Raw genomic sequence first — 17,306 nt, forward strand, 5'->3', positions numbered from 1 at the left:
GGAGGGGACGACATCGGCCGACGCCGGACCCAGACTTTGGAATCTGGCCGACCGAAGGGCTGCCTGAGGCAGGACAACCCATATGTCAGGACTGCAGTTGGATATCTATCGGACATCTACATTTATGGTAGGTACAAAACTGTACTTTTTTCTGCCAGTGATGTCTTTCAGCATGCAATGGAGCAATTTTTTTCAGGCTACCCATGTGCAATAATAGTAGATGATTTACTAGTTGGAGGTAATGGTGAAGCAGAACATGACAGAAATCTCAGAAAAGTTCTGGACAGAGTGCGTGAAGTGAATGTAAAGCTCAAACCTCTGAAGTGCAAATTCAGACTACCAGAAGATACTTATGTAGGTTTTTTATTTACTAGTACAGGCTTTACGACCAGATCCTTCTAAAGAAGCAGCCATTCTTGAGATGCTAGCTCCAGACGGTGTCCAAGCCTTACAGCGTTTTCTTGGTATGGGTAACTTTTTAGGCAAATTTATCCCTGACTTTAATGAGCTATCAGCATCTTTAAGAGAGCTGACACGCAAAAATGTTGCATGGTCATACATAGAACACCACCCTAGAGCATTTGATAACCTCAAACAGCAAATTGCTAACCCGCCTACATTAAAATACTATGATGTCCACAAACCAGTAGTTCTTTCCTGTGATGCTTCAAAGTTTGGTCTTGGTGCAGTTATTCTTCAAGAGGGCAGAAGTGTTGCCTGTGCATCTAGAACTCTTACTCAAACTGAGGTGCAGTATGCTCAAATTGAGAAGGAACTTTTGGCAATTGTGGTCGCATGTTCGAAGTTCCATGATTATATTTATGGCCGAGCAAGCCAGATAGCAACTGACCATTAACCTGCAGTTACTATTTTAAAAAACTTATGCATTCCGCTTCAGCAAGACTACCAAAGAATGATGCTCAAATTGCAAAAGTACAATTTCAAAATGGTCTATACAAAGGGTAAACCTTTTTATCTGGCCGATACCTTATCCAAATTGCCCCAAAATACCACAGAATAGCTTGATGCAGAGAATTTTGACTTTGTTGTCATTGAATTGCATACCTTTTCTACCACGAGACTTGATGAGCTGAGAGATCATGCAAAGATTGATCCAGTTATGCAAAAGCTCAACCACTTCATCAATGTAGGATGGCCATCAAAGCAGTCCTGTTTACCACCAAAAGTACAACCTTACTTTCCATACAGAGATGAGATGCTGATGGAAGATGGTATAATTTTCAAAGGTACAAAAGTTGTTGTTCCTCCTTCCTTACAACAGGAATATTTTCAGTTTTGCATCTTGGCCACCCAGGTTCCGATTCTACCAAAAGAAGGGCGAGAGGACTAGTATTTTGGCCTTCTCTATCAAAAGGCATTGATGAAGTACTTTCTTTTTGTTCAGCGTGCAACAGTACTAAACCACATTTGCAAAATGATCTACTTCAGCTAAGCCAAATTCCTGAATTACCTTGGTCAGCAGTAGTAACTGACTTCAGCTCATCAAGTCAGCATTACTTACTGTTGGAGACTCTTATTCGAACTGGTTTGAGATCAATTTTCTACCTAACCTAACGTCCAGTGCTGTTATTACTAAGATGAAACGTCATTTGTCAGTCCATGGTAGGCCACACAAAGGTATTTTTGACAAGGATTCTCAGTTTACCAGTCAGTTGTTTCAGAGATTTCCTAAATAGTGGGACTTTATCTGTGTTAGTAGCAGTCCTGAATATACACAGTCAAACGGCCTTGCTGAACGTGCAGTACAGAATGCAAAGCAATTCCTGGAGAGGTCAAAGCATGACAATACCGACATCTTCCTGAATTTACTCAATCTCAAAAATATACCCCGTGATGATCTACTTGGCTCTCCTGCTCAGAGACTTCTGTCCAGGCAAACCAGAACAACCTTGCCTATCCGTTCTAGTTTCTTGGTGCCTAATGCTAAAAACAGCAGAGCAATCAAAGCCCAACTTTTTAAGAAGTGTTCTTCTCAAAAGTCCAGTTGTGGTAAAATGAGCAGATTTCTTCATCCATTAAAAAGAGAGACAGTGAGGATACAAATGGCGAAAGGCTTTGGTCGAATTGGTCAAATGAGAGAGAGAGACGTACTGAGCTGAGATCCTACTTAATGGAACCTGAGGGTACAGAGTACAGGAGAAACCACAGACATCATTTTCCTGTATCAGAAACTATATTGCAGCATTGTACCTGTGATACAGACTCTAGATCTCAGAGCAATCCAGACAGTGTTCGTATCGAAGAATGTGTTTCAGTATCCATTTCTGTTCCTGATGATGCCTCAGATGTCCCCAAAGTTTAACATTCCTTGAAGACGGTCCCCGTTGCTAGATCCAATTCTGACTTTTATGTTACATGGTCAGGTCGTATTTCCAGACCTGATGTAAAATGCACACCAACCTGGACATAGTTGTTTTCTGTGTGTCTGATTTTGTATGATTCCATGTCAAATAATTATTTCTGTATAACTGCGTGTCAAAAGATCATTTCTGTAAATTGCATGTCATTGAATACGGTCATTTAGTTTAAGGACTATTTCTCAAAGAGGGAAGCTGTAGATCAGAACATGTGTTTGTACCTTTAAGAAGCATTTCCAGATGTAGCACATGCGTATAAATACTGAGCATGTGCAGGCAGCAGTGCCATTTTGTGAGAACAGCCAGAGTGTTAACATGTCTAAGTGTGGTAGTCAGTCTGTTTGTAAGTTTATTTGAGTTTGTTACAAAACCTCATTTCTGATGTATTTGTGTGTAATAAAGCTGCTTGAATTGAACCCATGAATGTTCGTCTGTTTTACCCTGACCGGACGAGTGACAGTTTCTACAGAGGAGAAAGATTTTTGCTTAATGTCTTGGAACTTATTTATTGTTGAGGCCACACATATTAATGTTGAGTCATCTGCGTACTGAACTAAACTAGCATGGTGAGTGGAGGTGTGGAGGCCATTAATCTTCTTTTTCTTTCGTCTGTTCCCGTTAGGGGTGTGGAGGACATTAATAAATATATTCAATAGGAGAGGACCCAGGATAGAGCCCTGAGGGGACACCTGTAGTAACTGGTTGAAAGGATGACTAGGTTTGTTGCCATTTAACGGCTTGTTGCCTTTCAGATAGGTAAGTAAGAAACCACAACAAGGAATATTGTAAGAGTCCAATTGAGAGTCGAACGAACAATTGCTGGTGTGAGACCATATCTGATGCCTTTGACAAGTCTAAGAACATGGTTGTCACAAGCAGACAATTGTTTCTGTGCTGGCTTATTATATTGGTAAAGTGTAGTAGAACAATAATGGAGCTGTGCTGTGTCCTAAAGCCATGTTGTGTTTCTGAGCACAGGTTATTTGAGGTTAGGTATTGCTTCAGCTGCACATGGATACATTTCTCTAATTTTGGAGAGGGGGGTGCGAATCAGTATTGGTCTGTAGTTATTAATCTCTATACAAGTACAGAGTACTTCGTAGATGTACAGTATTTGTGCAGTGGTATGATGGAGGATTTTTTTCATGCTGATGGGAGGTATCTTTCTGCTGTAGGCCTATTAATTAATATGGACATAGGGAAGGCTATGACTTCTGGCACATTTTTAGGTAGTCTTATGACATTTGGTAAAAAGCAGCAAACTGTCAAACTTTATAAAGAAGAAAAAGCAGCAAACCATCACACTTTATTTGCTTTTGAGTATGTGGTTGTGGTTAAGAAGAATATGTAATCTTCAGTAAAACATTGTGAATGTAAGTGGTATGATTTGACCATGTAGTTCACTAGTGTGAAGAATGGAGTTCATGTGGTTGAGAAGAAAAGTGAGTTTTAGATAAGGGGGAATTGTTCACGACTGACGTTAAAGAAGTGGCTACATCGTAGATTGTTGTAACCTTGCATGTATTACAAAAGGCAGAGGTAGAATGTGGGTAGATGGATGGGTTCAGGAATGCCTGTGAGGGATAAAAGAAGAGCTGAAGCAAGGTTAGTGAAAGGTTTTGCTGCAACAGTCAGGTGGTCATTTCATCACAGTCATTCAATGTTCATATGTAAAGATTTGTGTAGAAAAACCTATCTGCTCCATCATTTGCAATAGCTAAGAAAAATAACTGATTTCTTTAAAGGGATTAACATAGTCATATGCTCCTTGTTGATCTATGATATGTTAAGTATTATTATTGGAAATAGGTAAATCAAAGTTTAACTTTATAAGTAGTGCGTTCATGAAATTATCGTATTCTAATGGTAAAAATAGAACCAAATGTTAATAACCTAACCTTCACAAATGCCCTCCTGTGTAACGCATGCCCTTTATTGCATATTGTGTTTCTTATTTGCAGGTGGAAGATGGTTGACTATTACTTAAATCGTGTGCAGGGGAATCTCAGATTGCTGGAAAAACTAGATCTTGTAGGACGAACTAGTGAACTAGCACGGGTTTTTGGGATACAGTTTTACCATGTATTAACAAGAGGATCCCAGGTAAACATTGACTTGCTGTGAAGCACTTAAATTATTAAGCTTTTGACTTGTTGCACTAATTCTGCTTGTAAATCTGTGAATTATACCAGAATTGTGATATTTTGAAGACTACTAAATTGCAGGCGTCTTTCCCAAGTTTGATAATAAAAAATAGTGCTGACAGAGTTGCCAAATTCAAGAAAGTTGTGCGTAAAAGAATACACGCCTTTGTGTTTTTGTAGCTCTCAGATCACCAAATGCTTATCATTCATCGTTACCAGTTTTTCATTGTTTTTTAAGCATCTGACATGTTTAATTTAATTTGACATTTGTGTACCGGAGTGGTCTGACTGGGTCTACAGAACACATTTTCAGCAGAGGCCCAGGGAGAAAAGCTCCACATACAGTACAATACAAATACAGTATAATCCAATACAGTAAAGATTACATTAGAAATACTGTACAAAAAAGTAAGTTGAAAGAACAAGATGTTGTAATATATTACTACACATCTAAACAATTCTATACAGTTAAAACATTACAGACGATAATAGTCACTGTCATCATACATGATGTAGAAATAGCAGCCAGAAAGTTAGTGATGGAGACATATAGCGAGAGAGAGTTAAGAAGAATAGAAGCAATAAAGCCTGAGCAGTAGCTTATGGATATGGTATAGAAGCAGAGAAGGAGTTAGAAGAGCTTTAGGATCTTGCAGTCTCTGAGGGATTGAAATGTGAGAGAAGAGGAAGACCTGAGCATTAGGCAGGCTTTATGCAGGAGCAGTGCCATGTATTTTTGAGATGATTTTTTTAAAGAGGCTTTGAAATGGGTTAGGCCAGGCATAAACCTGGTAGCTAGAGGTAGTGAATTCCAATGTATAGAGACAGAGTATGAATACAGAGAGTGACAAGGTTTTCTTGTAGGTTTTGAGATAGCTAAGAGATTTTTGTCTTCTGATCGTAAGGATCGATTTGGTGTGTAAGGTGTGACTAGATTGGCTAGTGCAGGGCAGGCAGTAGGCTTGAAAATAAGGTTGTGCAAGATGAATAGCTAAATAAAGGCAAGGTAGTACTGTCTCAGAATGAGGAAATAAGAAAAGGGATGATAGTTTATTTACAACAGCAAAATAGATGCCTTTTACCACTTATTGTGGAGTGTGTTCATGTTAGTTATATAAACACTGTGGTATTTTCAAGTGGTGAATTTTTTCATTTTTATTTATATTGCTTGTGGTCCATGCACCATGAAAGTAGACACATGCTCTAATGTTTGGATTCCATGGCTCAAAGGAATCAAATGTGTCATTGATCATTGTCTTCAGATGTAGGCAAGTATTTTGCAGTTAAATTGCTCCTTTCCTTGACACAGGAAATGTTGCATCACCTACAACTAGTTGTTTGCCCATTCTGCCATTGTCATCTGTGGAGGACACAAGTGTACTGTTTGAAGCAAATTGAAAAAGGAATCTTGTTGTTTTTGGAGGATACATTTCAAGCAAGGCACAATTTAAAGGTTTTCTTGGTTCCTGCCCCAAGCACAATGTCCTTAGTAGTTCAAGCCCATGCTGCCTCTTTTAGAGACAATGGTAGTAAGAAAAGGTTGTAGAGAATGTATTTGTCACTTCACAGGATCAGATTATTATTCTAATTTCTTTCTGTCCCCAAGAAAGAAGAATGGATATCATTTTTTGTTCTCTTGAACCTAACCATAGGCTTGAGGGTGCTAGAGTTCACCATGGTTACTATTTAGTCTCTGATTAGCCTCATTCCTCAGTGTCACAGAATGATAGGAAACTTCAGGGATGCCTTCTGGTATTTTCCTGTCTTTCCACCAGACATAAGGTTCACCTTCTTTTGTGGTCTGCAAAGATCACTTCATTTGTAGTTTTTCCCATTCAGTCTAGACGTAACCTCTGGAGTCTTCACAAAATGTTTGGACCCATCCATTACAGTTCTAAGGCTGAGAGTTGCTTACATTTTCCCCGTGTTATACTACTGGGTATTGCACGGCTACTCAGAGGAACATTTCTCAGAGGACATAATGTACAGTATGCAATTTCTAGATCTCTTAGGATTTCAAATTAGTGAGACAGATTTTGTGCTGTCTGGGTGAAAATTGCTTTAGAAACATTATTGGACAACAATCTCTATGTAAAATGATCCCAAAAGAGCCATGATGTCTTGCCCAGTTGCACCTCTCTGGAGGCATTTGGGGAGAAGCTCGTCTGTGTCCCTGTCTTTTTGCGCAGGCAACCATCATTCAGGCTGTGTGGATAAAAACATTCCATACCCTCTCCAAAACAGCAGTCTTTCTACTGCATAGCATCCCACTCCATTAAAGGAGAGCAGCACAAAAAGAGTTATAACTTCCTCATTCAAAGTTAGTCATTCAGAGGGTCCACTAGATTGGAGTGGCTGTGAATATTATTCAGGTTTCTTCTTTGGTTCTGAAGAAAACAAAAGACATAAGACCCATTTTATATCTAAGTGTTTAAACAAGTTTGTCCCCAAACACAAATCACGATGCAGTCAGTGCAAGCAGTTCTCCCTTGCCTATCCAACATTAACTGAATGTGGTCTCTAGGAATTCATAATGCTTAACCCCACATCAAAATAGTTGTAGAGATGAGGAGGCGTCTACTGTAGTTGGCAGGAATCAAGTCATTAGCAGTTATAGTCTTATCTACGGTCTGACCACAACCCCCACTGTGTTCACCAAATGTATGGCCACGGTGATGGCCCACCAGAGTTTACAAGCAACAGAAATAATGTGGGAAGAAATAGCCAGGGAATTGTTATGGCTAGGCTTGTGTAGGCCCTAGGGCTGATAGCCTAGTACCAACCTATGAACCTATGAAGAAGTCTTTCCTTACTTGGATGACTGGCTCCTGAACTCACTGCATAAACGCAAGAAAGTATACTGAAAGCATGGCACTATTTACTGCTCACATTTCAGTCTTTACTGCTCATATTCTAGTCACACGGCACATCAGTGATCTATGCAAAATCAGGTCTATATTACATCAACAAACGATCAAAATGTCGTGTACAACATGCTCAACATACTTTGATCGCTCGATCATGTCATCGAAACCCAAAAACACTGAAAAAAACAAAATCGAAAGTTTTTTTGTCCCACTCCAAACATGCAACACACACACACATACAACCAATTCATACAAAAAAAATTTCAACATTTGGAGGTTCCGATTACATGAACGTTCGATCAAAGTATGTCTAGTATCTTGTACTCGACATTTTGATCGCTCGTTCATGTAATATAGACCCACAGAATCACAATTGAAGACCTTTCAGTATCTGGCATTCATAGGATGTTACCCGGATGCACAGAATTGTGGAAATAAATTACCTTATGAGAGAATTGCTCTTTTTAGACATTCATCTGTATCCATCAGCAGACTGTGGTGCTGATTCAGTTATGTCTCAAGTCATTAAACCTTGTGGTAGCTACCATATTTTTAGTACTGCATGTAGGGTTAAACTTAAAAGACTAACCTTCAGATCTGAATGGTGCCAGATTTTGGATCCTGAATTTCCAGTGGTTGCAAAACTCGGCAGTATTGGTAAATGCACACAACTGACCTCTCTTTGAACAGTCCATTTCACTTCTCCTCAAAACAGCACAGTACAGAATTAAGCCTCATCATAAACAGAGTCCAAGTTGTGCATAAACATGTTGGAGATGAAAGCAGTAATTTTATTGGGCAAGCCATACAAGACTCTTCCCACAGTGTGCCATAGTCATTCACACTGATAGCATGGCTGTAGTCTAGTACATAAACAAGCAGGGAGGAACTTGATCATATCCCTTTTGCAGAGAGGCTCGGAGAGTATGGGAATGCTCTGTGTTGTTAAAGATTTTTGATTACAACTAACTTCTTTGGTTGAGCCCTTTTTCTAGGGAACAGGCTCAGCTATTTGTCCTCTGTTGCCTCATGCATGGCCCTTAAATTTGTCTCTAGTGCAGAGAATGTGCCATCACTGGAGGAAATATTTCTGCAGTATTTTTGCATATCCGACCATCTCCCAATTGCAGTGACTTATTTTTGCCTTATTCCACCTCTGGGGCAGCTAGTCAGGAATGCACTAGTCTGGAATTGGCCCGAGGGACTCGTGAGTCTATTTCCTTCATTCCTAAATTAATTCAGAAAACCAAAGCCAACAAATGCAAGTTCATTCTCATACAGCCTCTGTGACTTTGCCTGATCATGTTCCCCTATTGTGGCCTCATCTTATGAAGAAGCCTCTGCATCTATTACAGTTGATACCCCCTCTCCGTCATCTGCTCAGGAGGCCTCACCCAGTCCTTCATTCCCTCAAGCTGACTGCATGGTTTCCTTTACTTCCAGTGATTGCCAGGAATGCTGTTTACCCCATCAGGATGTTAAAATCCTTAACTCTGCCCAGAACCCCAATATAAGGAAAATATATAAAGGCAAGTGGCATAGATTTGTTGCATGGATTGCCACCAGGTGCTTGGATCCTTTTTCGGGCCCTGTTCCTGCTATACTGGATTATCTACCCAAATATTCAAGTCTAGTTTCAGCTTTTTCTCTGTAAAGTCCATCTCTGGCTATATTAAATTTTCAGCAGGACCTTTGTTGAATATATTCAAAGCTTTCCTGAACAGAAGCTTTCTTATTAGGCCTTCATTAAAGTTATCTGCTGCCTTTGTGGAAGCTGAATTTTGTACTACATAAACTTACCTTATTTTCTTTTGAAACAGCCTCTTCAGCATAATTAAAACTTCTTTCTTAGAAAATGTTCTGTTTTTTTGTGGCAGTCAGCTCTGCGAGGCAAATGCCTGAACTTCAGGCACTGAATATCAATTCTCCATATTTGACTCCATGTAAGGAAAATGGAGCACTATGAAATAATCCCTTGTTTATGCCAAAAGTGGCTGTGAAGGCAAACTTAAAATTATTTCTCCACATCCTAATCCTTTTTTCCAGATATATACCATAGGAAGTACCTTCTACATTGCCTTGATATTCAAAGGCAGTTGATTTTCTTTTTTTTTGCACCCATGCAGAACTGAGTGCATTGGGTCCTCCACCTGTTAACGAGTTGGTCTGTTAATTCTGTGCCTGTGGGAACCATGGATTCCCAGGCAGGTGAGAGCCTTACAGCCCATTCTTTCCCAGATGGGAATCCTCCATGAGATTGTCCACTTGAATGAAAGTCAGGTGGTAGAAAGCAAGGCAATTTTCTTCATCCCGTAAGATGGCTTACCTGTTCTTTGGAGGGGCATCCCTCTTTCCTGTGGTTGCTCTTCTAAGATCTGCTATAGCTGCCCTCCAAGGGCTGTCTTTGCTTCAAAATGCTATCTCAAAAAGAAAGTAGGCTTAAAGAATTGGGGGAGCTAAAACCTGTAAAAGATTTTGGTGCCAGGCAGACTTGCACCTTTGGTATAAGTCGTACAAGTTAGAGAGGATGGATTTGGATCACCTATAAGTTTCATGTGTTTGTGTATCTGTATGTATAAACAGAACTAACTTTGATGGAAGTTAATAAGATGCATGTTCTGTAAGCTTGGAAGGTGCTGCTAGTTATATATAATTATAGTTATATTCTGGATGGTCATGGTGCAGTTGTCCTTCTGTACCTAGAGGAGTGGGATTGGATGTGCTTGATAAACATTCAGGATGCTTACCTCCACATCAGAACTGTGAAGCAGTTCATAAGGTTCCTTCACTTCCAGTTGTGAGCCAGTCATTACCATTTCCAATCCTTGCCCTTTGGTTTTGCTACAGCCCCTCCCAGATGTTTACCAAGTGTATGTCGATACTTGCACTCCCATCTCCGGCTGAAAGGATTCCAGGTGTTCCCATATCTCAATGTTTGATTCCTTGCTTGAAAGTACGTTCTTTCAGCAAGAGATTACTTGCTTCATTTGTGTCATTTCTTGGGTATATCAGTAAGTTTGAAAAAGTCAGACTTGGAGCTAACCCGCTGTTACGTCATAGATTGCCATGGTGAAACTAGAACAGAAATTGCAAGAATCCTTACTCAAAGGCTCCTTTCCCTCAGATGTCAAGTCACATACCTCCTTCAACAGGAATCCCCATTGGCCTCTGTAGTAGTGCAAACACTGGGCACAATAGCAGCAGCTATTACTGTAGTTCCTAATGTCAGATATCAAATGAGTGTTCTCCAGTAGACAGTCCAGTACAGTGGTCCCAGTCCACTCAAGCGCTTCATTTTCCTGTCATACTGTCCATGGTTTTCTAAACTTAGCTAATCATTCATTCTCCCTTGGTGTATGCAAGGCCATCTATTGTTTTACATTTTCTGTCAGCCTCTGTTCCCACGGATGCAACCACATAAGGAAGGCACAGTCTTCAAGCAAAAAAAGTGCATTCTATTTTCACACGCTCTAGCACCTCAGCTGTTAACCCTTCAAGGAGTACAAATACAATGCAACTTCCCTCACCCCATGTATACTCACTCTCTTTTTGCTTGAAGACTGTGCCTTTCTTTTATGGTTCCATTACATTACGTTTGGATTTTCAGTGGCTGTTCTGCTCCCACAGATGCTTCTTCTCGAGGATGGGAAGTCATTTTGAAGGAAGAGAAGTCCAAGGAATGTGGCCATATCAAGATGTTTAGCTTTACATCAATATACTGAAGATTAGGATGTTCCACCTCGACTTGCAGCCATTGCAGGCCTTAATTTCCAAAGGTGTGATTTTGGTACAGTCTGACAACACTTCAGTTGTGTAGTACTACTACAACAACAAAAACGAGGAACCCGATCATACCCCTTATATCCAGAGGCCATGAGAGTATGTCAGTGAGCAGAATCTTCACAAAATTTTCTGAAAGCAAGCACATTCCAGATTAGACCAGCCTTTTAGTGAACAGACTCTGTTCCGGAATCCTGATGCCTTACAGGTGGTCTCTCAACCCCACAATAGAACTAGGGCCAGCCTTACCATGACCTGTTTCCTTTCTGACCAGCACAAAATGCAGTGACTACTTTCCCCTCATCCCTCCACAGGGACAGACACCCAGGGATACTGTGGTCCACCCTTGGCCACCTGGTCTACTGTATGCATTTCCCCCATTTTAGTACTGATAAAGTTTCTGCACAAAGCTGCTTTGTGGAAGCAAAAGTTATTGTCATAACAATATTCGGGCTCAGACATACTTGGTTCCCAGTGCCCTGACCTCGCTTAATGTTGACATCTGTGGTTACTGGATCCTTAGCCAGATTTCCTAGCCCACTGATCTGTCCATCCTCACATAGACATCAGTTTCCTCAAGCTAATCACATTGTTTCTCAGTTCTAGTGATGGCCACTAACCGTATCCTACTTACCAAAGTCGTTCAGATTCTGTCTACCTCTCAGCAGCAATCTACAAGAAAATTATACAAGAGTAAATGGAAAAGGTTTTCTGTCTGGGTAGTGCACCAAGTACTGGAGCCATTTTCAGCCCCAGTTCCCTCAATTCTGCAGTTCTAGCTAATTTATTTGACTTCATTTCCAGCTATTCAGTTATTAAGATTCAGCTAACAACGGTTTCAAACTTTTATCAAGGCATTAATTCAAATTTGCTGGCTTCCTAAAGATTTATAAGACCTTTTTAAAAGGCACATTCCTCTTCCATCAGGGGCCCCACTCTACCATGCCATCTTATGTTGTACTTCATGCTCTTTCTCAGTCCCTTTTTTAGCATGCTTCAAGACGTACAGTAAAACACCTGAATTGGAAAACATTACATCAGTGAAATGAATATTTGAATTTATTTATTTATTTCACATTTGTTTGCTGGGAAACTCTGACTGGGCACAGATCCCATTTTCAGCAGAGGCCTGGAGGAAAAAGCTGCAATAAATACAGTAATTTTTAAAATGATAATGACAGTTACTAAATACACTCCTTGAATAAAGATGAAAAAATGACAATTGATAAAAATAGTGTATTAGGTGACAATAAGTTACAATAAATTTTAAAAGCATTAAATTGACAATAAGAAAAACAAAAATAAAAAATCTTTCAGACTGAAGAGTTGAGTACTCTTCAGTCTCAAAGATTTTTATTTTTGTTTTTCTTATTGTCAATTTAATGCTTTTAAAATTTATTGTAACTTATTATCACTTAATATACTTTTTATCAATTGTCATTTTTTATCTTTATACACTGCGGTGGTGGTGCTGTGGTAGCGTTGTCGCCTCATAGTAAGACATCCTGTTCAATACTCAGCTAGAGCATCTTCTGTGTGGAGACATCCATGAATGGGCGTACCTTCATTGAAGGTTGTGCATCAGGGCTGGCAACTCGGCACGTAAAAATCTCCTGCCAATCATTAGCGGACCGGAGTTCCGCTGTGGCGACCCCTAACCGGGAAAAGCCGAAAGACATAACAGAAACTGAAGAGTTGAGTACATTTGAGTATGGTTGTTGTTGTTGTTTGTCTTTTGGCTTTTCCCGGTTAGGGGTCACCACAGCGGAACTCCAGTCCGCTAATGATTGGCAGTAGGTTTTTACGGTGCCGAGTTGCCAGATCGACACCCAACCTTCAATGAAGGCATGCCCAGTCATGCATGTCTTTCAGAATGCCTTTCAACCGCGGGGAGGACATGCATACTCCACACAGAAGGCACTCCCTGCACTCCAGCTGAGAATCAAATGGGAGAACCTCTTGCTGTGAGGCAACAACGCTACCACTGCACCACCGCGGAACACATTTGAGTATGGTGATTTAAGAATATAAGAGAACAGGTTAGATGGTTTTAAATAGAAATGACAGGTGGGACATGTCTAGAGGAGAAAAAAGCATAGAGTTTAAGATTGCAGAAGTAAAATTTTTGAGTTATAGTTGGGAGATAGTATAGATAGAAGAAGGGTCTGGAGTAGTAAATAGGTCAAACAGATAAGAGATTTAAAGTAGTAAAGAGTTGAGGGGAGAAATTGGAGAAAGGAAAAGGGAGCAAGGATCGTTAAGGAAGAATAATAAATGGGGAATTTATTAGCCTTTCATGCCTTATCTTACAAACCTCCATATCTAATTTTCCGTAAAGACAGAGCCGCCCTCAGACCAAATCATACCTTTATTTTTAAGGTTGCTTCTGAAGAGCCGTAAACAAAGCCATGTTCCTACTGTGTTTTTTTTCCCTAAATTATGCAAACAAAGGAAAAATGTGTTGCATACTCTGTTCCCTGACAACTTTGATTCCATCTTCACTGGAAAAACGCTTGCATAAAATCAGCCGACTCTGTGTCCTTTTACCCATCAAGACTAAGAACTAAAGTCTTCAGAGTGATTCTAATCAGATAGCTTTCAGATTCTGTTGCATTCCTTCATTCATTCAGTGCTTAACAAACAGCTGGGTGCTAAACTAAAAGTACAGTGTTCATCATATCAATCACTGCTGCAGTAGTCCTTGTCTTATGGGTTATATCCTGCATAGGATACAACAGCCAGCCAGCTTTCAAAGCTTCAGGGAACCTTCCACATGTCCAAATTGAAAGTCAGAACTGACTAAAAAGACAGGTTTGGGCACCAAGCCCTTCAGAGCTTTCCTTACACCAAAGAGTACACTCCTCTGAATCTTTCAAGGATCGACCGTTGACTTGAGCTGTTCATTTACTAAGCAAATAAAGTTTCCCTGGGGGAAAAAACTTCTATTTAAAAAAAAAAAGGTTGTTTAATAACACTTTCCTGTTCAAGTAAGTTATTTTAAAGCTAGGAGTTTGTTTTAATGGAGTGTCAGGGGAATGTATCATATTTTTAAACAAGAGCTCTTTTTTCCTTTTAGTTTTAAAAGTTGTTCAAAGTAATTGAAAAACTTTTATTTCTCAGAAAAAATATGTTTATTTTACTTTTGGAGTCTGGTAAAGTGTTTTAATGTGCTTTTTAATCTGTTTATATATGAAAAAGTGACTTTTAAAGATTATTTGACTGACTTTTGCTGCTTGTTTACCCCATGGTTGGTCCTCCTTCCAGCCACAAAAGGAAAAAGTTAAACAGCTTTTGCCATCTCAGGAGGCTAGCAGTTTGCCTTAGCTGCAGGTGATTAGCTCTGCTGTGGCCATTAGTTGTACCTCAGATCCCTCTGGTGTAACACCTACAGCCACTATGGACTGGGGTTAGCCACGTTCTCTGCAGCTGTTGGGGTCCCTTCAGAGGGCAAGGAAGAGCTAACTCTTATTGATCCTGGGAGAGGGAACAGAGAAGGCTTCCCTGTTATGTCATAATGTTGTGCTGATCCGTGGCGAAGCTGCTGCTGCTGCCATTAGTACAGTTGTCCCCTTTTTTCCTGTCAAAAGAAACTAAAAACTAAACATGTATCTACTCCTCCTCCTCAAATTTTCATAGACAGGAGTAGTTTAGTGGGTGTAGCTCATGTTTTTTTTTGAAGCTAGTGATCCTTCTTATAAAGTAGTTTGTGGTAAACGAAAGAGGGAAATCTCTTTTCCTAAGAGATTCAAGATTCTGAATCAGGATAGGAAGAAGAAGGGACAAATACAGGGTTTTCTCCTCAGATTTCCAATTCAGACTTTGTCTTGGGGGGGGGGTCTTTTTTCTGAGAATATTTCTAGAATATTCCAGTATTTTCCTTAGGAGAATTCTGAGGTTTATCAGTCCCTCAAGAAATACTATGAGCTGTTAAAGAATTAATTTCTAGAACCTTCAACCATTCCTCTAGTTCTGTCAACTTTGGAGGATGTGTGCATTACTGTGTTCAGTTTTCCATGTAGTCAGCCAGCTGCCCCTTAAAAGGAATATACAATGTATAAAGTTCCTCAGCCTTTTGTTTTTATAGTCTTCTCATACCTGCCAATGCAGCTATAGCTTTAGTTAAACCTTCTGCTGCTAAACATTTAGTTAATTCCAGTTGTACTTTTTTCTGATAAAGATGGCAAAATTATTGAGGAGTATGGGGAAAAAAGTACATGCTTCTGCAACTTTGATTTTCAGAATTTTGAATTGTCAGACTTGTATGTTAAAGTTTGCTCTGACTAATTTTGAAAGTATGAGGAATGTTTTATCTGCAGTTTCGTCTTGTGAGGAAAAATCTGCTTTAAAAAATGTAGTTATTTCCATTGTAAGAGTCACCAGTGTCTGTTTGGAGTTTGTTTGTTCCCCTTGTATCTCTGTGGTGTCCCTCATATGTCTGAAAAACATACTTGAGTGTTTCCATCACTAGTCTGTTTAAAGCATTTACAGTGTTTTCTGTTAAGTTACTGCTGTTTCTGTTGTAAAAAAACAAAAAAAATCCTTGTTTCCCGCCTTTTCTGAATTAGAGTAGTCCAGATTCCAGGTTTTGCTGAATCCTGGGCTGTGGTATAAGTTCCTGTGTTGCCCATATCCTTACTTGGATAGGAGGAAGCTTCTCTGTTCACCAGTGAGAGTGGGGAGCTTTGAGCAGCCTATCTGTCCCTGGAGGAGTGGTCTCAGCCCAACAACTAGTAGTCTATTTGTAGTTTTGGGCTAATTCCTATCTCTTTCAAGCTCCCTGCCTTAAAACCCACATTTGCGCGGTTTTGCACTTGTATTCAACTCAGCACAGCTCCTCGTGGTGTCCTGCAGAGTGCTACAAGCAGCAGAGAGACAAAAGAGAGACTTTGAACAGATTTAAGTATTTTTTCTCTGCTATTTTTCTTGAGACTGCATTTTCTTGCCGAAAAGCGGGTTTCTAGCTGTTCTAAAGATTTAAAATGCATTATTTTTGTATTTTTCCTGTTCTGCACTTCCTAAAGTCGTTTTTGCGATTAACTGTTTGTAGGCTGCTACACACTCAAGTACGCTAGCCTGCTTAAAGCATTTACAGTCTTTTCTGTTAAGTTACTGCTGTTTCTGTTGTAAAAAAAAAAAAAAAAAACTTGTTTCCCTCCTTTTCTGAACTAGAGTAGTCCAGATTTCAGGTTTTGCTGAATCCTGGGCTGTGGTATAAGTTCCTGTGTTGCCCATATCCTTACTTGGATAGGAGGAAGCTTCTCTGCTCACCAGTGAGAGTGGGGAGCTTTGAGCAGCCTATCTGTCCCTGGAGGAGTGGTCTCAGCCCAGCAACTAGTAGTCTATTGGCCATTTTGGGCTAATTCCTATCTCTTTCAAGCTCCCTGCCTTAAAACCCACATTTGCGCGATTTTGCGCATGCCGTTTAAGCAGTTTTAAACTATTCCCGGCTCCACAAAGTCTGCTCTTCAATTTTATCCTTAGAACTAGTCAAACTCTCAAAATAAGCACTCAACCTTCATTCTACAGCCCAGCACTTGCTCAAATTTCTCAGTAAACACTAACAAACTTTAGCACTACACCCCCTTATACTGTCCAGAAGTACAAGGCTCCCTATTCGTCCAGTCCGGACAATCAATAAATCAGTTCTTTAAACCATCCAGGCATGCCCAAAGTGCAGTTTCAGGTATACTCTCCAGTCCAGCTGGTGAATCTGGGAATCTTGAGGCAATGTTACAATTGCCTTATGTACACAGGCAACCCTCTCCTCCTTCCAACAAACTCAAATATATGTGAGAGATGCAACTATACAGACAAACCGGAGGTCGAGCTCTTTCAACCCAAGACTGGCACAGTCAGTCAGGAGGAGAAGGAAACTACTCGCACCACACAACCAGTCTCACATAGACCAATCGCACCAGCAAACAAGACACATAAACTCACAAAAACATACTCGGAGGCTCTAAATAAAAATCTGCCAAAGCAACAGAGACCTCCAAAGCAGACATCCAAGTAACCGCTACCCCACAACAACTTTCACGTATCATATCACATACTTCACGAAGTCAGTGTGCCATGCAGTCGCAGCCCCTAAGGCTAAATAACACACCTAATGCACTAGTAATTGGAGACTCTATTGT

The 17,306-nt window shown here is 40.1% G+C and overlaps 1 protein-coding gene across 1 annotated transcript in view; it reads left to right on the forward strand.

Annotated features, from left to right (window-relative positions):
• The window catches only part of REV3L (REV3 like, DNA directed polymerase zeta catalytic subunit), a 2,860,434-nt gene that overhangs the window by 2,091,903 nt on the left and 751,225 nt on the right, over nucleotides 1-17,306 (forward strand). The window contains exon 22 of the mRNA XM_044062729.1: nucleotides 4,340-4,481. Coding sequence (XP_043918664.1) covers nucleotides 4,340-4,481 — 142 coding nt within the window. The remainder of the gene's footprint in view (nucleotides 1-4,339; nucleotides 4,482-17,306) is intronic.

Source organism: Protopterus annectens, chromosome 2.part1 (genome assembly GCF_019279795.1).
Source record: "Protopterus annectens isolate FY-2018-M chromosome 2.part1, PAN1.0, whole genome shotgun sequence".
Lineage (NCBI taxonomy): Eukaryota > Metazoa > Chordata > Ceratodontiformes > Protopteridae > Protopterus > Protopterus annectens.